This window comes from Microcaecilia unicolor, chromosome 2 (genome assembly GCF_901765095.1).
Source record: "Microcaecilia unicolor chromosome 2, aMicUni1.1, whole genome shotgun sequence".
Classification (NCBI taxonomy): Eukaryota; Metazoa; Chordata; class Amphibia; order Gymnophiona; family Siphonopidae; genus Microcaecilia; species Microcaecilia unicolor.
In genome coordinates this window covers 467,190,879-467,216,536 of record NC_044032.1, presented here as the reverse complement: position 1 = coordinate 467,216,536, position 25,658 = coordinate 467,190,879, and the positions used below count along the sequence as shown (strand labels likewise).

The 25,658-nt window shown below is 42.8% G+C and overlaps 1 protein-coding gene across 1 annotated transcript in view; it reads left to right on the top strand.

The window, feature by feature from the left end:
- Positions 1–25,658, top strand: part of RNF24 (ring finger protein 24) — a 147,856-nt gene that overhangs the window by 86,369 nt on the left and 35,829 nt on the right. The window contains exon 2 of the mRNA XM_030191018.1: positions 19,087–19,236. Coding sequence (XP_030046878.1) covers positions 19,094–19,236 — 143 coding nt within the window. The 5' untranslated portion in view covers positions 19,087–19,093. The remainder of the gene's footprint in view (positions 1–19,086; positions 19,237–25,658) is intronic.

The window sequence follows — 25,658 nt, the reverse complement described above, 5'->3', positions numbered from 1 at the left end:
TCTCAGAGCTAAAATTCTGATCTCTCCTGCACAGCCGCATGAAACAGCGACTATGAGAGACGCCAAAGCCAGCTCTCGATCAGTGACCAGCACCTCTTCTTCCAGCATTGAAGCCTTCTGCCAGACCAGGGCTGCAGCAGTTAACATCACAAGATGGCATCCCTGCTGGTGAAGAGAGCCTTTGGCAATCAGGAGCACCCGGAACAACTTTGCAGGGGGGGAGTAACTCCGGACTAATGGCCACAGGTCTCTGTAGATATTTTGCCATGCTCTGGCGGCTTGCCTCAAACTTTGCTTTATGAATCATTACTTGAATCTCTGAATACCCCGTTGCCTTTGGTAAGACCAGATGTTACACTAGATTTGGTATGGGAAGGTTTGTCCTCCCTGCATGCTGCAGTTTCCTCATTAACTAAGGTCAGGGCCGGTCTTAGGGCGAGGCGACCGCATAGGGCCCCGCGCTCAAGGGGGCCCCGCCCCGACCGCCCGAGCTCCAGTCCCCGCTCCCTCTGAAGTGAACAGTGGCGACGGCGTAGCAAGAAGGCCGGGGCGGTCCGCCCGGGGTGTCTGTCAGTGGTTGGGGGGGTGCTCCTGGGGGGGGGGGTGCTCCGGCGCAATGTTGTCAAGCGCCGGAGTGGCAGGCAGCGCCTCATGTCTGCCTTGTAGTGCTAGTAAAAATCTCCTCGACGTTGTCGGGCCTTCCCACATTGAGTCCCGCCGTCCTCTGAGGTAACTTCCTATTACCGCATGGGAAGGCCCGATGACGTCGAGGAGATTTTTACTAGCACTGCAGGGCAGAGGCGCTGCTTGCCACTCCAGCGCTTCGCAAAATTTTTTTTAAAGGCAGTGAGGGTGGTAGCAGGAGAATGGAGCTGGTAGGTAGGTGGGTCGGGGGGGGGGGATTCCTACTATCTGAAAATCTAAATAAACTACATCAACTGGCTCCACGTTTATTCATGCCTTCAAGACTTCCCGAATCCATACTGACTATCTCACTTAACCATGCTCGTCTCTGTGTTCAGTAGGCTTATTCTTTTTAATAGTTTCTACTATTTTGCAGTTTTCAGAACTCTGCTGCACAGTTGCTTATGAGTGTTTCCCAGTATCAACACATTACCCCCATGCCTTATAAAGTTATACCAGTTTCCTGTCAAATTGTGGATTTAAGATAGTTTTACTTGTTTACAATGCATTACAGATTTACAAACTCACTAGATCACTGCACTCAAATGGTGCATTTCTTCTTTCAGTCCCTTCCTTTGAAATGTAATCCCTTCATTTTGAATAAACAAGAAGAAGTACATTTCTATAGCAGGGCCAAGGGAGTGAAGCAGACTATCTTCCTACATAAGAGCATGGGATAACACCACCTCTTTTAAAAGATAGCTTAAAATTTCCCTGTTTATGCTTGCTTATAGAACAAATACAAATTAATATGTTATTATGCATCTTACTCAGAGTAGCAGGAGTACAGGATATATTGTGGTCTTGCTTGTGCTTGAATAATTGTTGAAAATTTGTAAAGTGGTGATTGGTATTTGATAGTTTTTTTTCAAATTTACATCTGCTGTCTTCATATTTTGCTTCAGTACCAGGGGACATTTTCTGTTTCTGTGGTGTTGCATTGTATGCAGAGTCTGGCATCTTGGGGGTTCAGTTTAATTTTTGTCTAAATAGAAAGTTTAAATATTTCTACTTATTCTATAGTGGATTAGGGTGTATCTGTGTTTGTGAAAAAGACATGGCTTTCAGTTGGCATTGACTGTGCAGGATCGACAAGCCATGGAGCTGGGGGCCTTGGAGCTCGGAGGTAGGGATGGCCGGCCCTGGAGCTAGGATGGGGGTGGAGCTAGGGTGGGGGCGGAGTTAGGGTGGGGCAGAACTAGGGTGGGGCCCCATCAAATTGGTCTGCATAGGGCCCTGCATTTGCTAAGACCGGCCTTGACTAAGGTAGTGGTAAATTTTAGTTCAGTGGTGGTGAAAACTAATAATACTTTAACAACTGCAAAATTATTTTCCAAAAAGGTTACTCTGAGTTTTGTGAATTACAGAAAGTGCAAACTGCCTTGGTGAAGGATAAGATGGTTACCAAGAGAATATAGAGAATTTGGAGAATGCCATGGGGTTTTTAAACCTACAGTTTAAAAAAAAAAATTCCTAAACATCCAATGTTTTGCCCCTGGTCAGCTCTTGAAGAGCTACTCTGAGAGAACTTTTCTACTGCCTAAAGAATCTTGTCCACCAATTACTAAGGCATATTATATTTCCATTAGATCTAAAGCTTCATCTACCCTGGAAAACCTCTTGGAGCTGCTCAAATTCTGGACCTAGTGTCGTTGATGATACATTGAAACCTTCTTCTCAGTGTAATGCTGCATCTAAGAAAGCAAATAGAATGTTAGGTATTATTAGGAAAGGAATGGAATACAAAAATGAGGATGTTATAATGCCTTTATATCGCTCCATGGTGCGACCGCACCTCGAATGTTGTGTTCAATTCTGGTCGCCGCATCTCAACAGTGGCATTCCTAGCCTGGATGACACCCGGGGCGGAACGCCGATGCGCCCCCCCCCCCCCCGGGGTGCAGCACCCACCCCCCCTGCGAAGTGACACCTCCCCCCCCCGCCGAAATGACACCCCCCCCCCGGGTGCACGCCGCTGGGGGGGGTGCCGCGGCGCTCGCCTGTCGGCTCCGAGTTCGCTAACTTCACTCGTTCGCTGCAGCTCCCTCTGCCCCGGAACAGGAACTGTTCAGGGGCAGAGGGAGCTGCAGCAAACAAACGAAGTTAGCAAACTCGGAGCCGGCAGGCACGCGCCGCGGCACCCCCCAGCGGCGTGCACCCGGGGTGGACCGCGCCTACCGCCTCCCCCCCCCCTTGGTACGCCACTGCATCTCAAAAAAATATAGTGGAATTAAAAAAGGTACAGAGAAGGGTGACAAAAATTATAAAGGGGATGGGATAACTTCCCTATGAGGAAAAGCTAAAGCGGCTAGGGCTGTTTAGCTTGGAGAAAAGGCGGCTGAGAGGAGATATGATAGAGGTCTATAAAATAATTAGTGGAGTTGAACGGGTAGACGTGAAGCGTCTGTTTACGCTTTCCAAAAATACTAGGACTAGGGGGTATGCGATGAAGCTACAAAGTAGTAAATTTAAAACAAATTGGAGAAAATATTTCTTCACTCAACGTGTAATTAACCTTTGGAATTTGTTGCCAGAGAATGTGGTAAAGGTGGATACTTTAGCAGAGTTTAAAAAAGGTTTGGACAACTTCCTAAAGGAAAAGTCCATAGACCATTATTAAATTGGACTTGGGGAAAATCCACTGTTTCTGGGAAAAGCATTATAAAATGTTTTGCACTTTTCGGGGATCTTGCCAGATATTTGTGACCTGGATTGGCCACTGTTGGAAACAGGATGCTTGATGGACCTTTGGTCTTTACCAGTATGGCAATACTTATGTACTTATGACCTAGAGGAGATACCTCAAGACAGTTTAGATTTGACTGCATTTGAAAAAAAATCAGATACAGAAACTGTGACTCATGAAACTCTTTTGGTTACTTTTGTATTTTCGGAAGATAGAGATCATATTTTGAAACTTTACTTTCATCATAAAAACTTTTCAAGGGTAAAAAAATATGGATATTTCCTGATTTAGCTAAGTGTACACAAGAACTTAGAAAGAAGTTCCTTCAAATGAGGCAACAAGTGGTTTCACTTGGAGCTAAATTTATGTTAAAAATTTCCTTGTAAATGTTGTATGACCTATCCCACATATAAATATACTTTTTTTTGACCCAGGTTAGTTGAAGTTGTTCTTGGATGCAAAGAAGATGGAATCTCCTTTGCCTAGTAGTGGAAAAGTGTAGTTTTCTTGCTTGTATATTATTTGTTTGTTTGTAGCATTTGTATCCCACATTTTCCCACCACTTTGCAGGCTCAATGTGGCTTACATTTGCCGTAATGGCGGTTGCCATTTCTGGGTAACAGAATTACAAATGGTATTGCGTTAAGGTGCATACATACATGGTAACACACATGGACCATAACATATATGGAATAGTGGAGGAGTGGCCTAGTGGTTAGGGTGGTGGACTTTGGTCCTGGGGAACTGAGGAACTGAGTTCAATTCCCACTTCAGGCACAGGCAGCTCCTTGTGACTCTGGGCAAGTCACTTAACCCTCCATTGCCCCATGTAAGCCGCATTGAGCCTGCCATGAGTGGGAAAGCGCGGGGTACAAATGTAACAAAAAATATATATATATATATATATATCGTGACATCGTCTGCATATATGTATGGGTTGAGTCCTTGGTCGGATAGCGATTTGGCTAATGGTGTCATCATTAAGTTAAAAAGGGTTGGTGAGAGCGGTGATCTTTGTGGTACTCCGCATTCAGGTTTCCATGGTGTTGATGTTTTTGATTTGGAAGTCTCTTGATAAGTCCTTGTTGTTAAGAAGCCTAAACCATCTTAGTTTGTTTTCTCCAATCCCGAAGTAGTCTAGGATGTTCGAGAGTATTTGGTGGCTGACCATGTCAAACGCGCTGGACATATTGAATTGTAGGAGTAGCACATTGTTCCCAGTTGCAATTAATTGCTTAAATTTGGTTATGAGAGTAGTTAGCACTGTTTCAGTGCTATGGTTGGATCGAAATCCTGACTGTGATTCATGTAGTATTGTGAATTTGTTTAGGTAGTCGGTGAGTTGTTTGGTTACCATACTTTCCATTAGTTTTATTATCAGGAGGATGGATGCTACTGGGCGATAGTTGGTTGTGTCATTTAGTTTCTTCTTTAATTATTATGTTTGGTATCTTTTAAGTATTTTATTATTGTATTTGCCTTAATTACCCTAGCTTCAGGGATTTTTCTTTCTCTTGGATCTTCTCTTTTTGGTGGACTGTTGAGCACTAATTTTTCTTTGTGTTTTGATTACTTTATTATGTTGTATTTCTGTGATGTGCTTTTCTTTATCAAGCATTTTTGCTTGTATTACTACGTAAAATCTTGAAATGCAATTAGAAAAAAAATGCAATGTTATTACCAATCATCAAAAATGTTCTCCTTATTAAGTTTTAAGCAGTTATTGCTTATCCAATTACTGATGAGAGATACATTGAGCTACTCAAGTGAGTGCATTTTCTACATCAGAATCAATTGTAAACGTAACAGAGATGTCATCCACATTTATGTACGGTTCTTTAAAATAGGTTGCCTAAAGATAAGAGTACGTTAACCAGAATTGGCAATAGCGGGAACCCAAGAGGGAGCCCGCATCTGAGTGACCCAACAGCTCGAGAGCACCCCCTTCATCTTAACCATATAAGACCTTTCTGAAAGAAAACCCCTAAACCATTTCATCACTGTGTGGATTTTCCAATAGTATCCAGTTTCATCAAAAGTATACTATGATGGACTACATCAAAGGCACTTGAAAGGTCTAGTTGTATATCAATATTTTTATTACTATTACTCGTAATCTGTTTAACTTGAGCAATCAGTGTACATAGGTAGTGTTTCTGTACTATGTAGTACTCAAAAAAACCCAACTGAGAGAAGTACAAAAGATGAAATTGATCTAGGTAGCATCCCAAATATTTAGTTACCAAACCCTCCATAATTTTAATAAAATATAGTATAGATTTTTCCTAATTGGAGTAAGAGCAAGAATAATTTTACCCAAATCTTTCAGAAATTCACCAGATGTAAAATGGAATTCAAGCCATAATAGAAGTATATGCCTAAAACTTGTTTGAATTTCATTCAATGTATAGGACAGTGATGGCGAACCTATGGCACGCGTGCCAGAGAGGGCACGCACGCCATCACCAGGGGCGTAGTCATGGGCGGGCCTGGACGAGCCCAGGCCCAGCCACTTTCCCTCCAGGCCCACCCACCCAACATCCCCTCATGTCCTCCCTGCCGGCGCTGATTATCTCCGTCGAAGCGGCCGTGTCTTTGAAAGCCCTGCCCATCTCTAGCCTTCCCTTCGTGAGTTTGTTCCCTCAGAGTCAGTCCCACCTTCTGACATCATTTCCGCGAGGGCAGGACTGACTCTGAGGGAACAAACTCACGAAGGGAAGGCTAGAGATGGGCAGGGCTTTCAAAAACACGGCCGCTTCGATGGAGGTAATAAAAAAGATTTACATGCAGGGCATGGATGGGAGCGGGAGGGGAGGGCAGGGGAGAGAAGAGAATCACTGGTTATAGATGGATGGAGGGGGCAGGGGAGAGAAGAGAATTGCTGAGTATGGATGGATGCAGGGGGGGCAGGACAAGGGCGAGAAGAGAATTGCTGGGTATGGATGGATGCAGGGGGGCAGGACAAGGGAGAGAAGAGAATTGCTGGGCATGGATGGATGGATGAAGGGCAGAGGAGAGGAGGGCAGGGGAGACAGGAGGGTTGCTGGACATGGGTGGATGGAGGGGAGGGCAGGGGAGACAGGAGGGTTGCTGGACATGGGTGGATGGAGGGGAGGGCAGGGGAGAGGAGAGTTGCTGGACATAGGTGGCTGGAGGGGAGAGGAGGGTTGCTGGACATGGATGGAGGGGAGGGCAGGAGAGAGGAGGGTTGCTGGACATGGATGGATGGAGGGGAGGGCAATTGTTGGACGGATGGAGGGAAGGGAAGACAGGAAGGAGATGCACATGGATGGAGGGGAAGAGAGTTTTCAGCATGCATGCAACAGCAAAAATCGCATTAATTATTCAAAAGCATGCCAAATGCTTTTAAAGTTCTGGTATTCAGGTTAAATTACCCTGTTGGCACTTTGCGATAAATAATTCGATTTTGGGTTGCTGTTTGGGCACTCGGTTTCTGAAAGGTTTGCCATCACTGGTATAGGACAATTGTCAAGTGTGCAGTGTGATTTTGAAAAAAATTGGTTAGTTTATCCAGATCTTGTATTGATATGTGAGGAAAAGAATGTCACACCATATCAGCAGGATAATAATCAGCTATTGTATATATAGCTAAAGAGCAGTATTGCTGTCTTAGTTCACGTTAAGCATTGGGCTCTGAAGGGGTAATTTATAAAAAAGTTACGTGCTAACATTTACATGCCAGCGGGGAGAGAGAGAGGCTGCCGGTACATAGATTTAATTACAAGTCTAAGCTCAAGGCAAGTTACAATATTTTCCTGACCAAAATAGATTGGATATAGCTCAAAGCGCTTTACATTAAGAGGCTGATAGACTCCTGATTCAGACTTCATCACCAAAACACAGCCATGTTGAGTCATCTTAATAAACTGTTCTGCTTTTACATCTTGGATTCTTCATTTTGATTGTACGTCACTTTCTCCTTTTCGTTATGTGTGTATCTCTGGCTTTTAGGCAGAAGTGTGTACTCTAGCAGAATGGTTGGCATAAGTGCTCACAACTAAATTTAAAGGTGCATATTTTCCTGTTACACTATTTATTCTATAAAGAAAAGTAGTCACCTATGTTCCTTTGTAAAATAGTCTGTTACCAGTTGCCTTCTGCGTGATGTTTTTAGGTGAACAATTATAGAATTACCACATGAGTTCTCAAGCATGAAAATCCCTTCACTCCTCAAAGCTGTTGTATTTGGAGATTAATTTTGCATTCTGTTCAGGAAATATGCCAGAACAGTCTTAGGTTTAGCTTCGAGCTTTCAAGACCACTCAAATGCCCTCTTAGAAAGTCTGTATGCCTCCTGAATGACTCCACATCTTTCCCTTTTGAGGTAGAATGCTAAAGAATCGCGGAGGTGGTAGCATAGAATGAGGAAAGTACAGAACTGCATACATCAACCAGTTTCACTTTGCTTGGAGCATTGCATAACTCACCTGGAGCTTCCTCCTTTTTGGCATCAGCACTGGGCTTTCATTGCCAGGACTCTGCATCATCACTGAGCACCTAGACCACATCCGGGAGAGGCTCAGAGAGGGATATTTCACTAGCTCTTAAGCACCAGTGGGTCTTGATTCAACATTCCATGTTGAGACAATCAGGAGTTTGTGCCTGCTTAGACTTCACCTCAAGTTTTTTATTTAAGTAAGGCTGAAGAGTCATTAGGTTTCCTATATCGGTCATAGGCATTAGGCTCTGAAGAGGAATGCTCATTTAAACCTTTATTTTGAACCTTTACCTTTATAGCTAAGGAATAGGTGCCCACATAAGAACTTTTCCTTTTCTTATTTTGTGTGAGTAATGGCTAAGGCTTACCCCATTGAGTTGTAGGTCGAATAAGATCTCCGAGTATCACTTTTTATCTTCTTAAGTACTAAGATGCCTTTAAAGAGTTGGTAGCAGTATCTGTGTACCCATTATACAAGGATGTTCACAGAAAGACGTGTGAAACTCCCATATATTACTCTTAGTTTGGAAGAAGGCAGACACTGCATATTATGTCCAAGCAGCTGATGGTTTTGATTAGTTCCAGATGCTACATCAGTCTTTGGTTGAATTCACCCTGACAAGGGCCAAGGTGCTTGAGATGCAAGTCAGTCCCTCCAGAATATGAGTCTTGGGATCTTGGACCATTTGGTAGACATATTTTTAGAATGCCAAGCTTCAGGCCTGTGCAAGATATACATGGTCCACTATTTGCATACCTTTTTGGAAATGATAAGTAAAGTCACTGAGCTGCCTTCTTGAAAGAGAACAAAGGGATTTTTTGTTTATATTAACATTTCAAAATACAATTCAAGTAATTTCACTTGAATAAAGAAACAGAATAAAATAAAGGTATTAAAGAAAATATCACAATTTACGTATCTATAAATTGCAAAAGAAGCAGTATTCCCTTATTCTTCATGAAAAGAGGGAAGAGCTAGAAAATCAGGAGGAATACATTCCAAAAAAGAGAAAGGAAAAGTAATAGAGCAAATGGTGACAGGCATGAAAACTATACAATCTGCACTAAATCGGTGCACTTAAACAAAATGACTCCCATTGTCAGAGACTGGATTGGAAATTTAACATCAAGAAATGACTGTATCTGTTTGGGATCAAAGAAAACATATCACACATTATTAAATCTTACTGAGCATTTATTGGGAAAACAAAGAAAAAAAAAGTAGCCCCCATTTTGTATAACCCTATTCCACGGGACCAGGAACTGCTTCCTGTGCACCTGGTTTTTTCTTCAAACATCAGGAAAACACAGCAGGCAAAAGTAGAGGCTGTCAAAGGACGAAGCACCACCGGTGATATGAATCAACAGTCTTTATTGAAATATCCTTTTTTTTATATTTCAATAAAGGGGTCCTTTTTTTTGAATATTTCAATAAAGACTGTTGATTAGTGGTGCTTCGTCCTTTGACAGCCTCTACTTTTGCCTGCTGTGCTTTCCTGTCATAGAGGATCTTCCTGTCTTGTTTTTTTGGATCTTAACATCAGGAAAACACCATAGCTTGCCCAAAAACAATTCAGTTCTGTGATGAAAAGATAGTTAAAATTATGGTTTCTATCCAATTCAAAGGCAAAAGTTACAAGCAATGTTGCCTGCTGTTTCACATACGCCAAGGATGTTGCTACAAATTTTGATACATTTAAGCTATCTGGTGATACTAATGGTTGTTCCTCACAAGGAGCTTGTTCAGTGGCAGTCTGTTTTTTAGATGGCAAATAATATATTCGACTCAATTGGTAACATTGCCTCAGATGGAATGTTAAGGATCTCTAGATATTTCTGAAAGTGGCATTACAAGAATCTTTGGGAAGTTCAGGAACCTCAAGTTATGTTTCCTCACCTCATTCTTCACCTGTTCCACTTTCCGATGAAGCCTCAGTCTCGAAAAATAGTACCTTGAATAATCTGTGTTTTCCTGAACTTTCTTTTGCACTGACTCCATTTTTGCATCCTTTCTACTGAAGTCTCCTCATTGTCACCTTATTAGATAGCATTACAAGGTCAGACTCTATTTGTCTTAAGTTCTTACTCATATTTGCATCCAGTCTTAAAATGTCCTGTCAGAATGTGTCCAGTGTCACCATGGGTGTCAAAGAATCTTGTATTCTAGCTGCTCTGAGAAAACCATCCCACGCCTTATCCACTGTGTTGGTTGGGGCCGTCACCTTAGCTGTTCCTCCTCCCAACTCCAGTGGGCTACATAGCGTCTGTCCACCACTGCTTTAAATATATCTTCAGTGGGATTAGCTCTTCTCTAGACCTTGGACGTACACACCACCCATTAGTGAGCTAGTCACCTTCAGTTGAGGTGGAATACTTCCAGGTGGGCTGAGATAAACTGCTTCATCAATAAGAATGTCTTCCTCCACTCTGCTCAATAAGAAAGCCTCTAGCTATACTTCCCTGTTGCTGAACAATCGCAAATTGAGTCTTCACCATTTTGGCCGATTTTAGGGTTCTTCCACTTCCCCCTTCTCTTCCCCCATCTTGGAGTTCTCAAATTAAAGAAATTCAGGTGGTTTTGGAAGTATGCAGGAGCAGCTCACCACACATCAAACCTTGGCCAAAGTGGTCAGTTTGCCCTTCTGCAGTTTTAAGTGTTTGACAAGCACAGAGCTACATGGAAATGCTTCTAGTTCAATATGTAAAAATTCATATGATTCCTAGAGGCTTGAGAATGACTAAAGAACCTAAAGTATTTTTGATAAGATTTTTCTAGAAAAATGGAATTCTATTCTAAGTAAGTGCAGCCATAATTTAATGATGTTGATTATTATTGAGATTACCACTAAAGTAGAAGAACTAAAGGTCAGCACTAATCATTTAGAAATTCAATTAAAGGACAGTGAACCTCTTGATGAATATGAGAAACAACGTAATGGGTTAATTCAGAATTGCTTCTTTTAAAGATTCTTTACCACATTTGAAGATCAAGAAATATAGACACTACTGCAGTAGAGAGCATGTGGATTATACTCCCATTACTTCCTAATGAAAATTGAAGAATTCATCCTATCCTGTATCTGAACAAACACCTCATGAGAGAAAAATGTAAAATGGTTTCTTTAGACACCTAGAGCTAGATTTTCTACAAGCACCGGAAAAAATAATGCTCAGTGCTATTTTATAAACTGTGCTTAAAGTTAGGCGCCATGTATAGAACAGCACTTATGCCCGGGAATCGGCGTGTCCATCCGCACCAATGTGGTATAAATCCTCAGAAATTAGGCACAGATCCCCCTTATTCTGTAACTACATGTGTAAATCCTAGGAATGTTCCCAGTCTGCCCATGACCCTCCCTTTTCTGTGCCTCCTTTTCGGACTTGCTTGTAAAATTTTAGACATGGATCTGGCACTTAAATGTGTGTATTTAACAGTTAATGAAATCCAATTAGCACTAATAATTAGGATGCCAATTAGCGCTAATTTGCTTGTTATTTATTTAAGTTCTGCATGCAAATTGGGTGCACACCCAAATTTGTGCATGCAACTCGAAGCGCCATATATAGAATCTGTGGTCTAATGATTATGTCGTCTGAATTTGAAGGAAGCCTATACATACAAATACATCCTAGTAACAGTAAATATCTCTTGTTGTAGAGAAACACCACCCCTAGCACCACATGCTACTTTTTAGCATACTCAACTGCAAGGCCCAGATGTACTAACTCCACGGAAAAAGCCCTTCCTTTACCGATCCCCGGTTGCTGTTTGGCGATTCAGAAAACAATAGACATGCATGAAGGAAATCGCATGCAAATGAGCTGCCCGCTGTTAGCTCATTTTCATGCAATTTCCTTCCTGGGGGGGAAGCCAGTCAGCTGAGCATGCGCAGCGCAGCCAAGCATTAAGCATGGTTTCTCTGCGCATGCCAAAGACGGTTTCATACACACAGACAAGCTACGTGTATAATAGCCATCTACAGCCGCCAATAAATTGCCACAGAAATGTTATGCTTCTTGTATTTAAAAAAAAAAAGCAGAAGTGCCTGCCAAACACAGCGTGTCTAACTGTCACTGGTGTCAGCTAAATGCGCTGTGATTGGCTGAGAGAGACCTGGGTCTCCCTCGGATCTTTGCTCTCTACATGTGCGTAAGGGAGAAAGTTCTCTCTCTTTCCAGGATCCCGCTGTTTCTCCCTGTGCTGCGCAATGCCAAAGACGGCTTCATACACGCAGACAATGCTGCGTGTATAATAGCCGTCTACAGCCTCCAATAAATTGCCACAGAAGTACCTATTACACTTCTTGCAACAGCTCACAGCAGCCCCAGCCAGGAATTAACAAGAGGTGCAGACCTCCCGTTAAGGGTTTCCACGGTAAAGGTAGGGGCTGCTTTTGTGTTTGGGGTCAGAAAACGGCTATGCATCACCTTGCTTGCACATTATAATACTAATTAGCTCATTATAATAGCTTTTAGATCATTTGCATTCTGTTTTCGTTAGCTGCTACCATGAAAGGAGAATGGCTTAGGGAAGCCTTTTGTGCATGTTACTACTTGCTCGCTAGACCGGCTAGAACTGGTTTAAAAAACACATTGCTGGCTCGTTAGGTTTAGTGCATCTGGCTCCAAGTTTTTATGAAATGTACAGTTGTCATCACAGCATTTCTACACAGACTGAGATTTCATCTGTTTTCCTGTGTGGATAATTTATTGATCAAGAATACATCTCAATTGGGGGCAGACAAATCTGTGCCCAGTACCATTTAGATACTCTTTCTGCTAGGATTAGTCTTCAACTACCCCAAATGTAATCAGAGTCCAACAATAGATATCACCTGGTGAAAGTTAACTGGATACTTAAAAAGATAGTTATTAGCTTACATTGCAGATCAACATACGTTAACAAAGTTAATGCACTTTTTTTTTTACAGCAAGTCCCAGTGGACTGCTTTAATTACCCCTCTCTAGACCTCCGGGGGACCCATGCCCACGGAGAGGAAGAGTGGGTTTCAGAAGGCTCATTCTAAGTCTGTGACCCAGGACCTCGGCTTTCTGACTCCTGGTGTCTAAATGTATCTTAGGGCATCTATTCTCCCACATAATGCACTAAGGAGTAAGAGCTTCCTTACTTAAGTGAACACTATTTGTGTAGGGGTATTCAGAGAAACAGATAGGCATTCAAGAAATATAGACACAGATTAGGAGAGTAGTGTTAGAAATAATCTTTATTCTCACCAATTGGAACTTCAATCTGGCACACTCATCAGTCAGATTCTCAGGTGGACCGACCGTAGTTCTGCCCTCTGGGTAGAGTTGGGGAAAAATCCAAACTCTGCCTAGATTTGCAGGACTTACAAACCATCTGCTGTCCATTCAATTCAATGGGCGCACATTTTTTTTCATATGTGAATCATACTTTCTGACAGTTTGCTTAACTGCAGATCAGGTGCCCACCTTCCCCCTCCTTTCACCTATTTCTTCATAACTGTCATTTCCTGAGTTGTAAACATCTTTCCTAATATACAGAGATTAGTATTCATATCTCATGAACCAGGATGCCATCTTTACAAAAGCAGACTCCATCTTATGAACCAAACTTCTTACTATTTTAGCCATTAATTCCTCCATCTTGGCTCTTACACTGTATTTGAATGTCACACTAGATCCTAATAAGGCTTGCCAAGCGGTCCTGCTTCCGCAGGCACTCAGCTACAAGGCCATCATCAGATTTTCAGGCCTAGTCAGTGCTTTTCAGCAGCTTAGGCTATAGAACTCGGCCCACCACTATTCCAGTGGATGGGTCTCAAGTTGTGACACATATTAACATTCCCCTCTTCACCCTATCTCATAGGGTGACACTAGGGTTGTCTAGCATGGTACCATCCATTCCAGAAGGTATCTTGTAAAGCTATCTGTTTAGAGAGTCTGATTGGAAGCTGGTATGGCAAAGATTTTGGAATCCTGATCACAACATAGATACCATCTCTGTCTTATTCTAACCCATCTTGGGGCTAACCCATATCTGCGATTGAGCAACAAACTACATTTACAAAGGCAATATCTTTTAACCTATTAATATGCAGGTTTAATCATACTCTTACATATGTATATATATATTGTTAACAATCATCAAACTAATTAATTCCTCAGTTATATGCTGATTATACGTTTGCATTGATTACATAGTTATATCGATTATTGATCACATCATTGTATAAAGCATTATTCATTATTTTGCGTTCCTGTGTGCTCTTAATCTACTATATAGTTGCAGGTACCTCTGTAGTTTCTCTAGCATTTGCATAGCGATTGGTCCATCTCATAGGGAGATAGTCCAGTGTATTGTCTCCTGTGGTGTTGGGAAGGAGATTTTCGTACAGGACATGTTGTCCTGTTGCTGCTTTCTTGGTTATGGCAGTTTCAATTAAGCGTTCTACTAAGCCTCTAGCACATGGGATTATGCAGCATCCTACCAATACAAAAATGGCAACCACTATGATAATGGTGGTGGCTGCAGAAATGATAAATGTCTTCCATTTACCAAAAGCTTTATCCATCCAACCAGTCCAGGATGTATCAACATTAGTAATGTGCATTACCCATATTTATGCATGCACAACCTATAGCATAGTTTAATAACTATGGCCCTTAGTCAACACCACTGACTGTAGCTGATTAAAATTAACTGGGTAGGACTGCACATTTAACCACCTCTGAGGTAGGAGTAATCGTGTGCATGTACATTGTTTCAGTAAAAGTAGACACTTAAGGGCCAGTCCCGCTCCTTCTCTATTCTTCGCCCTCAGGAATACCTATGCATATATCACATGAAAGAAGATACCGTGGAAGCAATTCTATAAGTGAGCTCATGCGGTTACATGTAAAATCACATTAGTGCTTTGGTGCATAACGGCAAAGAGGGTGTACACATGGGCATGCCTTGGGCATGGTGCCAAGCAATATGTGCAAGTTATAGGATATCCAGCCATTGACCTGGTGTAAGTGATCATGCCTAACTTTTGGTGCACCGTAGTGGGTTTACACCAGCATTCTATAGCAACTTAGATACGCTTAAATTCCATTACAGAATTGGCACTCATTACATCCCATGGTGGCTGCTAATTCAAGGCCACCAAGTTGTAGCATTACCTCATATAAGGGCAATTCTATTACTAGGCATCCATGGTTACATACCACTTGTGTGCAAAAATTAGGATGTAAGCATGCTAAGCACTGTTTCTGGTCTCTTAAAGTGTAATATCTTCCTAAAGCAGATGTGTACTAAAATAACCAGACCTTGGCATGGCAGCAAACACTAGAAGTCTCTTATTTTTTTTCTGAAATTTACTTTTATTGAATAAATGTAGCTAATTTACTGACAGTTAGTAGATTCTCAGAAGTTACATCGCCAAGGCAAGAAACTTCGAAGTTCTGAGAGCTGTATCAGTGGGTGGAGATGAAAATTGAAGAGAAGGAAGCTTTATGGCAGAGGTGAGAGTTGTTAGGTAGATGAAGATGATTCAGAGATATGATGCTGATTTGTGCAATATCATGTGAGGATGAATGAGTAGAGGTTAAAAGACAAGCTCTCTACAGGGGAGCAAAAGGACATGTTCTATCTGAAGCAAGATAGAGAGTGTCTGCCTCGTGGAGACAGAAGTCAAGAAAAGGCACACACAAGCCCAGGGAGGGGGCGGTAAAGGGATCAATAAGGATAGAACCTGAGATCGGGTAGCAGAGGTGGTCATAGAGGGGCTTTTGATTGGAGAGAGGGGTCAAACCCTAGCTTGACCCATCAGGTCAAAGATAGTAGGAATAATCAGGAAATGACTGTAGGTAAACAAAAGAGCCAAGCTTGGCTGAGAAAAGGAGGAAGCCTTTGCAGGGGTGGCTGCAGTACATGTGAGACTACATTACGCATAATGCATTGCTCATATATCTTTGCAGTGAGTGACTGCAGCAGTAAAAATTCTAGAAGTAAGAATAAAACAGTAAAGACAGTAAACGCATTTTAGGGCTACACTATAAAAAATAGCATAAGGCTACTACTACTACTACTATTTAGCATTTCTATAGCGCTACAAGGCGTACGCAGCGCTGCACAAACATAGAAGAAAGACAGTCCCTGCTCAAAGAGCTTACAATCTAATAGACAAAAAATAAATACTACTACTACTTAGCATTTCTATAGCGCTGCCAGGGTTACGCAGCGCTGTACAAGTTTAAACATGGGGAAGGACAGTCCCTGCTCAAGAGAGCTTACAATCTAAAGGAAGTAAGCAAAGCAAATCAATTAATGTGAACGGGAAGGAAGAGAGGAGGGTAGGTGGAGGCGAGTGGTTACGAGTCAAAAGCAATGTTAAAGAGGTGGGCTTTCAGTCTAGATGTAAAGGTGGCCAAGGATGGGGCAAGACGTAGGGGCTCAGGAAGTTTATTCCAGGCGTAGGGTGCAGCGAGACAGAAGGCGCGAAGTCTGGAGTTGGCAGTAGTGGAGAAGGGAACAGATAAGAAGGATTTATCCATGGAGCGGAGTGCACGGGAAGGGGTGTAGGGAAGGACGAGTGTGGAGAGATACGGGGGAGCAGCAGAGTGAGTACATTTATAGGTTAGTAGAAGAAGTTTGAACAGGATGCGAAAATGGATAGGGAGCCAGTGAAGGGTCTTGAGGAGAGGGGTAGTATGAGTAAAGCGACCCTGGCGGAAGACGAGACAGGCAGCAGAGTTTTGAACCGACTGGAGGGGGGAGAGGTGACTAAGTGGGAGGCCAGCAAGAAGCCTGCCGGGGGGGGGGGGGGGCAGAAGAAGCACTGTGCTATAGCTGTGTACATAGTAACATAGTAGATGACGGCAGAAAAAGACCTGCACGGTCCATCTAGTCTGCCCACGATAAACTCATGTGTATACCTTACCTTGATTTGTACCTGTCTTTTTCAGGGCACAGACCGTATAAGTCTGTGCAGCAGTATTTCCCGCCTCCCAACCACCAGTCCCGCCTCCCATCACCGGCTCCGGCACAGACCCCGTATAAGTCTGCCCTCCCCCATCCTAGCCTCTCAACCACCAACCCCTCTTCCCCCCGCCACCCAATTTCAGCTAAGCTTCTGTGGATCCATTCCTTCTGCACAGGATTCCTTTATGCCTGTCCCACGCATGCTTGAATTCCATTACCGTTTTCATCTCCACCACCTCCCGCGGGAGGGCATTCCAAGCGTTCACCACCCTCTCCGTGAAGAAATACTTCCTGACATCTTTCCTGAGTCTGCCCCCCTTCAATCTCATTTCATGTCCTCTCGTTCTACCGCCTTCCCCTCTCCGGAAAAGATTCGTTTGCGGATTAATACCTTTCAAATATTTGAACGTCTGTATCATATCACCCCGTTCCTCCTTTCCTCCAGAGTATACATGTTCAGGTCAGCAAGTCTCTCTTCATACGTCTTGGAACGCAACTCCCATACCATCCTCGTAGCTTTTCTTTGTACCGCTTCCATTTTTTTAACATCCTTCGCAAGGTACGGCCTCCAAAACTGAACACAATACTCCAGGTGGGGCCTCACCAACGTCTTATACAGGGGCATTAAAACCTCCTTTTTTCTGCTGGTCACACCTCTCTCTATACAGCCTAGCAACCTTCTCGCTACGGCCACTGCCTTGTCGCACTGTTTCATCGCCTTTAGGTCCTCAGATACTATCACCCCAAGATCCCTCTCACCGTCCGTGTCTATCAGGCTCTCCCCACCTAACACATACGCCTCCCTTGGATTTCTACTCCCTAAGTGCATCACTTTGCATTTCTTTGCATTGAATGTTAGACCATTTTTCCAGCTTCTTCAGATCTTTTTTCATGTTTTCCACTCCCTCCGGGGTGTCCACTCTGTTGCAAATCTTGGTGTCATCCGCAAAAAGGCAAACTTTACCTTGTAACCCTTCGGCAATGTCACTCACAAATATATTGAACAGAATGGGCCCCAGCACCGATCCCTGAGGCACTCCACTACTCACCTTTCCCTCTTCCGAGCGAACTCCATTCACTACCACCCTCTGGTGTCTGCCCGTCAACCAGTTCCTAATCCAGTTCACCACTTCGGGTCCTATCTTCAGCCCTTCTAGTTTATTCAAGAGCCTCCTGTGGGGAACCGTGTCAAAAGCCTTGCTGAAATCTAAGTAGATGACGTCCATAGCACGTCCTTGATTTGTGCTATAGCATGCAGCTAAATTGGGGGGTGTCCACATGGGCAGGGCTCCCACTTGCACACATAACATAACATAATAATTTATATCCTGCTAAAACCAAAAAAGTTCTAATCGGATTACAATAAGAATAAAAACTAGTTCAATGCTAGTGAATTACATATTCAAATAAAAACTCGTCAGATCTTCCAATTAATATTTCATACAGTATTACCACCTAATAACTCAGTAAATCAAGAAGTTATTGCTAAGAGAAATTTACAAAACAGAAAAGTTTTCAAGTATTTATGAAAAGTATAGTAATGAATAATAACGCTCAAATCTCTTGGTAAATCATTCTTGACCTTCCAAACTTACTGAATATTGCATTTAGACTCTCCAAATAACACCAAATTTCTGGCTAGTGCAACCGTGAGCATGTAAATGTTGCGCGCACTGATACCAGGTTACGTTAGTATTCTATAATAATACCTAGGCACCCGGATGTTGTTACAGAATGAGCTCCTATTGTGCTGAATTGGGGCATCTTTTCTGTGTGTCTCCATTTTACATGCATAGAGAGCCCTAAACAGTGCCAGTGCAGTCAGTAAAGATTTTCCACAGTATTATTCACATAGGGATCCTTTTCCCAAGCTACAGTAAAAATGGCCATGCGATAAGATTACTTTTACCGCATGGCCATTCAGTGGGGAGCACTTACCGCTACTCATTGAGGTGATGGTAAGGACTCCCACGGTAACCCGGCAGTAACCAGACAGCGCATGGCGCTGCCTGATTACCGCTGGGTTAGCGCCACTGTAAATGTTAGAAGAATATTTTTCATTGTGCTTGAAATGGCGTGCGCTCAAGGTGAAACTACCGCCAGAGCCCGCATTGGGAAAACGGTAGTTCCTGGTTGCCGTGCGACAACCCTTTAGTAAAAGGGCCCCGTAATGTTGCTGAAAATCAGCAGCTGGCCCTGGTGAGCATAACTTAACTTGGATAAGTCCTGCTGAATATCGGACCCCATGGGAAGAAGTCTGTTTTGTGCTTTGTAGCAATTGCCTCTTTTCTCTTTGTTTTCCCACAGCCCATCCATGTGCACAGATTTGCAGAAGTACAGTTTCAGGATGCCAAACATTGGATTCCAGAACTTGCCCCTGAACATATACATTGTGGTCTTCGGCACTGCCATATTCGTTTTTATCCTCAGTTTGCTCTTCTGTTGCTACTTGATCAGGTAAGTGCTCTTTCACTCCTCCCTGATACTGCCCTTCTGGCGTTTTCTTTAAAACTATACACTTCTGTGTGTCTGTCGAAGTGTGTATCTATAGAATCTTAGTAAGTTAGAGTTCACACTGATATGGCTGGTGGATATCCCATGCTTAAAGACTGGTTTTATATTTTTTTCCAGGCTTTTTTTCTATGTGGGGAGTTCTGTAGGGAACATATATCCAGGAGGACAACTCCTAATATATATATCCTGAGGTAGTTAGCTGACAGAACACTACTAAATAGCAATTATTGTGGACTCATGTCTAGGGGAAGCGTACCTCTTTGGCCCAATGGCTAGCTAGCTGTGCTGGAAAAAGGAACAATGCCACAGATGGAATATATATTATTTATTAGGTAAAGAAATATATATATATATAAATAGTTCTGAAGCAAAATGCCAAGCAAAATACAAAATAACTTGCTATAAAAATAGATTATCACCAAAATATAGATAATGAAATATGATTATCCTAACGGACTAACTAAATGAGTGATTACACAACCAATTACAATACTGATATCCTGATGATTATTATGAGAACTTACACCACACGTCTTATGCAAAATACACAGTTAGCAGTTAAATTCACAGACCATAAGTCATGACATAAAACCCATCTGTCTCGGACAAAAGCCAAGGACTAATTATCCCCATGACCATAGGTAGTATATCCTGTTATCTCACCTTGCCGTCTGTGGCAGACTTCCAGTGGTAAAGAAGCGGATTCCTCCTCTGACACTCAAGCTGAATCCTCAGCGAGTCTCTCAGTCCAGGAATAAGTCTGAGATCTGTATTCTGGATACAGATGACAGTCATTAGGTAAGGCCGTATATTGTAGCTGAGCTAACCTTGTGAGTTTGTTACAAGGTATGCAGTTCATTGGTGTTTAGGAAATCGGTCTCTTGTTCTTTCCAAGCCTTCTATCCTCCTGCCAGTCTTCCTGTCCTCCCTTCTCTCTTCCTCTTCTTCGGTCCAACTTTTTGGCATCCATGGGTCAGATGATACCTGTGGACCAATCACAGACAATGTAATAATGTCCAGCCAGCTTCATGGTCATGAAGAGAGCCTTTGTTGTAGCCATGAAACTGTTATCGATGGCATGCAAACCCCCCTGTCTGATCCCATACTCCTGGAGCCATGTGTGTCTCTCTCCTCCAATCTTCCCAGGAGATAACTGGGCTAGTTTGCAACAAAGAATATGGCCTTAGATGAAGTCATCATGGTATGCTCAGCAGTAATTTTCCTTTGTAACCAAGCTGGTTTCTGATGATTACTGATGCATACAGGCCACAGGCTGTAAAATCCATATTGTTATAACAGAATGGCTGTATAGGCCAAGACCAGCAAAGGTGAGATCTCAAGTAAATACTCCTACAGTTCCTGCTAATTATAGCAGTCAAAAATCTGCCTCTGTGTATATAATTTCTCAGGAAATAAAACTTCTAGACTTCACTTACCCTGAATTTGTGAAATACTCTGAATGTTTATGCTCTCTCTCTCTGTCTCTTGTGTGTGTATGTGTGTTGCTTGCTCTCTTGTATAAAAATCTATTGAGAGGATGTGAAGGGAGCCAGTATCTTGTAGCATAAGATATAGGTATGGTTGGGCCAGGGCTGCTTAGAATTTAAGAAAGTTAGGTTGTCTGCATTTGCAATATTTCTGCAGCATCCTGCAGAGTTTATTGGGAGGCGTGCCTGTTTTATAAACCAATAAAGCGACTAACCATGAAAGTAAAATGTAATGAAGCAAAACATTCCCCATTTCATATAGCTGCAGGCAGAGACAGATAACTAAGTGATCTCTGCATGTGCAGGCATTACGAAAAGTACATTAGTAGTCCCTCTGGACTTAATTGAGGATGGATATCAAATTAATTGAATTTATAGTCTTGCAAGGTTTCTGTTTGTTGTGTGCAAGGTGCTCTTCCACCAGCACAATTTGGAAGGTAACCATGCAAAGTGGGCTTGTTAATTCAGTTATTTCAGTTATAAAGGTATTCAATAAAGTTTTCAGTGTTTTGAAACTGTTGCTGGAAAATGTGGAAAAAAAACACATTTCCCTGGAGAAAGGAAAGCGGTGTGGGATGTGTGGAAAGCAAAATAAGAACAGTGGTTGCCATGCCATCATGAACAAGACAAAGATTATGTACATTTAAAATGCAGGCTACCAACAGTTTACCATGATGGCCTAATTAATCTCAGGCCCTTTCTTTGGCTCTGCTCATCGTTTCTTCAGCCTTTTCGGCTAAGATGATAGTGTAGGGCTCCAATTTGAAGTCAAAGAAGGACCTCCTCCCTCCCCTACATACACACACACCACACCACACCCTTGACGTTTTGGTTGAGATTGAGAGCTTGTTAATATCCTGCTGATGGACATATGAAATCATTTGAAGCACAGCCAAAGCAAGAGGGTTTAGACTCCTGTGAAAATACAAAAAGGCCTCATTGGGCAAGATTAAAGCGCTTTGTGTGTGAATGTTTTGCTGGTTGGGAACTGTTGTGTCACTCTGCATGTGGGTACCATACATTTCAAACACAAATCAGATATAAACCAACTGAGTTTGTACAGTTACTGTTTGTATGTTTTAGATTAAAGGCCTTGTAAAATTAGCCGTATAAACTTGTAGCCACTCTGCTGCTGACTTTGAAATTTCCACATGATGATTAGTTTGGCATCATAAAGAGAATTAATGCTGCAGTGCTCAAAATGACAGTTTTATCGCCTCTTGGCAGTAATATTCTCATTTCTGGAATTAGGTTGATCAAACATTTCATCTCTTTGTGCACTGTGGAGGTAGGGGGAAAAGATTTGAATATGGCTCTTGGGTAAGTTTCCTAGGTGTCTTTACTACTTGCTCATCTTAACACTTTTTTTCACTAATGAAAGATGTGGCCTTTCATTGTAGTTCTGCTCCCTGTTTTTACCAAGCTTTTCCCTGTACAGCTGCGCATGCTGTAGTCACACTGTGCATGTGGCAGTGTGATGACTGTGAAGAGCTCTGGTGGAGGATCATAACAGCCGAAACTTGTATGCTAAGGGTAAGAAAGGTGGGAGCAGTCAAGTCAAGAGAGCTGTCAAAAACATCAGCTGATGACATCTTGTTATAACTGATTTGTAATTTTTGCATGTGACAATTTGGATATCAGTCACCTTTGCTTCAGTGTAATGCCAAAACTCAAGTATAGATTTTGAAGAGTCCTTATCACCAAAGGAACCAGAAGTGATTGAGAAAAAGGTCTGTAAAATACGATTCGTCCTGGAGCCAGCTTTCACTTTCAGAAAAAAACTGGATCCAGGACACTGTGATCACATTTTACAGACTTAAATGATGAGTAAGTGGAAAAAGAACCTGTATACTGTGTTAACAGTACTTCAATGAAATATTGTGAAAGACTGTGACACCTCGATGCAGGCATTATTGCTGAAACCCGGCCATGTTGGGTCTTTTACACAATAAGGCCTTTGGTGACAACCTGGTGTTCTTCTGTCACTTCTTTTGCCCACCTGTATAATGTGAGAAGTCAGAATGGAAGACCTTAGAACTGTAGGGCTTGTGCTTAGATTCTAGACCACAGATTGTATAAGTAAAATGCAAACCTCAAAGAAATGCTGCATGTAATGACTCTCCGATGGGGCAGGAATTTCTCTGTAATAGATTCCATACAATATATCCATCTTTGCCATCAAGAGTACAGTCTCAAATAGCCAGCAAGAATCCAAGTAAAGCTAGAGTCTATAATGAAGGAATCTTTCCAGTGTGACTGGGTTACCGCATTTACAAAAATGAAGTTGTACGGAGTACTCTCATCCTTAAAGGGTATGCAGCTATTGAGCACTACCTATAACCTTCTGAAAAAAAGGATTTTTTTTTTAAAGCATATTCTTTAAAATATATTGCACTCAAAGTAAAGAATTTCCTGGCACAGCTTACCAGAGTGTTCTGTGAGGGTGTTTGCTTTAGGCACACAGGGCCCCTTTTACCAAGCTGCGGCAAAAGGGGGCCGGCACTGGCGTCGGCGCATGTTTTACAGGCGCGCCGAGGCCCCCTTTTACTGCAGCTGGTAAAAGGGAAGGTCTCGCTTTCCTGCAGGAAATGGCTGGGTGGCAAGTAAAGCACTTGCCGTGCGGCCATTTCGGGGGAGGGGGAAGCCCTTACTGCCACCCATTGAGGTGGCAGTAAGGGCTCCCGCGCTAAACCGGCAGTAACCGTGCAGTGCATGGCACTGCCCAATTATCACCAGGTACAGTCCGGCGCTACAAATGATGCTACAGTCCGGCGCAGGAAATGACGACGCAGTAGGGGTGGGAAGTACCGCCGGCTGCTGCGGTAGCCTAGCGGTACTTCCGTTATAGCGAGTGGTAAGCCTGCATTGGGCTTACCGCCGCTTAGTAAAAGGAGCCTGTATTTTCTCCCTGGTCTTGTAAGAAAAGGGGCAACTCTGTAACCTAGGTGCTCATATTTTTGCATGCATTATGCTAGTAAATGTTTAGAATGCTAGAATTTACATGTGTATGTCCTAGTACCTAAGTGCTCTTCTGCAAAAACTCAACTTCTATAGAACAGATTTGCAAGGGGAGGAGCATGGGTGGGACTTAGGCAGGGCTTTCACTTATGTGCATAACTTACAGAATACTAAGTTACACCTGTCCCTGTTAACACTTCGGTGTGCACACTTACACCAGCCCTATGGCTGGCTTAAGTGCAAGTGCCTAAATGTTAGGCGTGGACATACTCGGTTGCACTAGTATTCTATAACAGAACTTAGGCTCTTACCACACACTCTCTGGGAGCCAATTAGAAGTGCTCAGTTATAAAATTGCCTTAGTATTTTTGACTATGATTTGGCTTACAAAGGGGCCCTTTTACTAATCCGCGGTAGGACTAATGTGCAGGTAGCATGTGCGAAATCGACATCGCCGCCGGGGTAATTCCGAAGCTGGCACACGCCATTTCTCACGGTGGGGGGAATTCCCGGCGGTGATCGGCAGCGCAGCCACATTGCCACATGCTGCCTAATTACCGCATGAACGGTGGTACCCATGGCAGCAAGTATTGTCAGATGATACTTGCCTGTACCAGTTCATAATGTGCAAAGTTCCAATCTTTTCACCATTAACTTACCAGCCTGAATCTAGATTCAGGAAATTCAGTGCCACCTGAAAGCCATTAGAAGGTTGTGTGATAATGCGTCAGTGGGCTCAGTCATGCTACCAATGGATAGGTGCCCACATCGTGACAAATGCCATAATATTTGCCACATTGCCTTCAGAATCAGTGGAGAGGCCAAAGATGGGAGACTGAGTTTGACTCCCACACTCGAGTTCATTGGCACTGTGGTATAATGAAGTCCATAACCCATGCTGGGCCTTTTATTTATTTACTAGTAAACAAAGGCCCGTTTCTAAGCGCAATGAAACGGGCGCTAGCAAGGGTTTCATGGCTGCGTGGCTCGTCGCTGTTTTACCTGGTTCGTGGCGTGCACCGCTGCTGTTTCCGTTGTAGCTCTGTGTGGGTGGCGGTTTTCGTGCCCCGCCCTAGATGTCATCACGTTTTGACGCGAGGGCGGAGCAGAGCTACAGTGTGGAAATCCGGAGTTTGTGGCCTGAGTAGATCATTGAAGGTGAGACTCTGCTCCGCCCTCAACGTCATAACGTTTGACGCGAGGGCGGGGCCCAGAGATTGTGATTTTCGTGGCTTCAGAGCTTCGAACATACGAACCTTGGCTTCAGTGACGTCAGCAGACAATAGAACGTTGAGGGTGAGTTTTATATATATAGATTGTTGACCGTTCAGAGCCACTGTTACAGCAGCTTTGTTTACACAATGTATGTTCCTGGTTCTTGTTGCTTTGACTGATTAATAAAAAAGATTTAAACATATATATAGATTGTAGATTTTGATTTTGCTCACACCTTTTTCAGTAGTAGCTCAAGGTGAGTTACATTCAGGTACACTGGGTATTTCCCTGTCCCTAGAGGGCTCACAATCTAAGCTTGTACCTGAGGCAATGGAGAGTTAAGTGACTTGCCCAAGGTCACAAGGAGCAGCAGTGGGATTTGAACTGGCTTCCTCAGGATGTCAAGACCAGTTCTTTAACCACCACTAGGCCACTCCTCCACTCCGCTTTTAGGAGAATGAATAGAGGTCTTTGGTTAAGCCAACATCTTTTGCAAGCACTAACAGTTATTAAAGTACAGTAACTATAGCTTTAGTGTGCTCAACACCTTTTGTGCACATTATTGTACTGCAGATATCATTTATGCAGTGGGTGCTACTTGGTAATAACACAAGTTCACAGTGTTAGCAAGTGCTAATGCTGTACTGCACATTAGTAACCCTAGCTGTAAGTTCACAGGAAAAATCTAATATAATAATTTGCTCC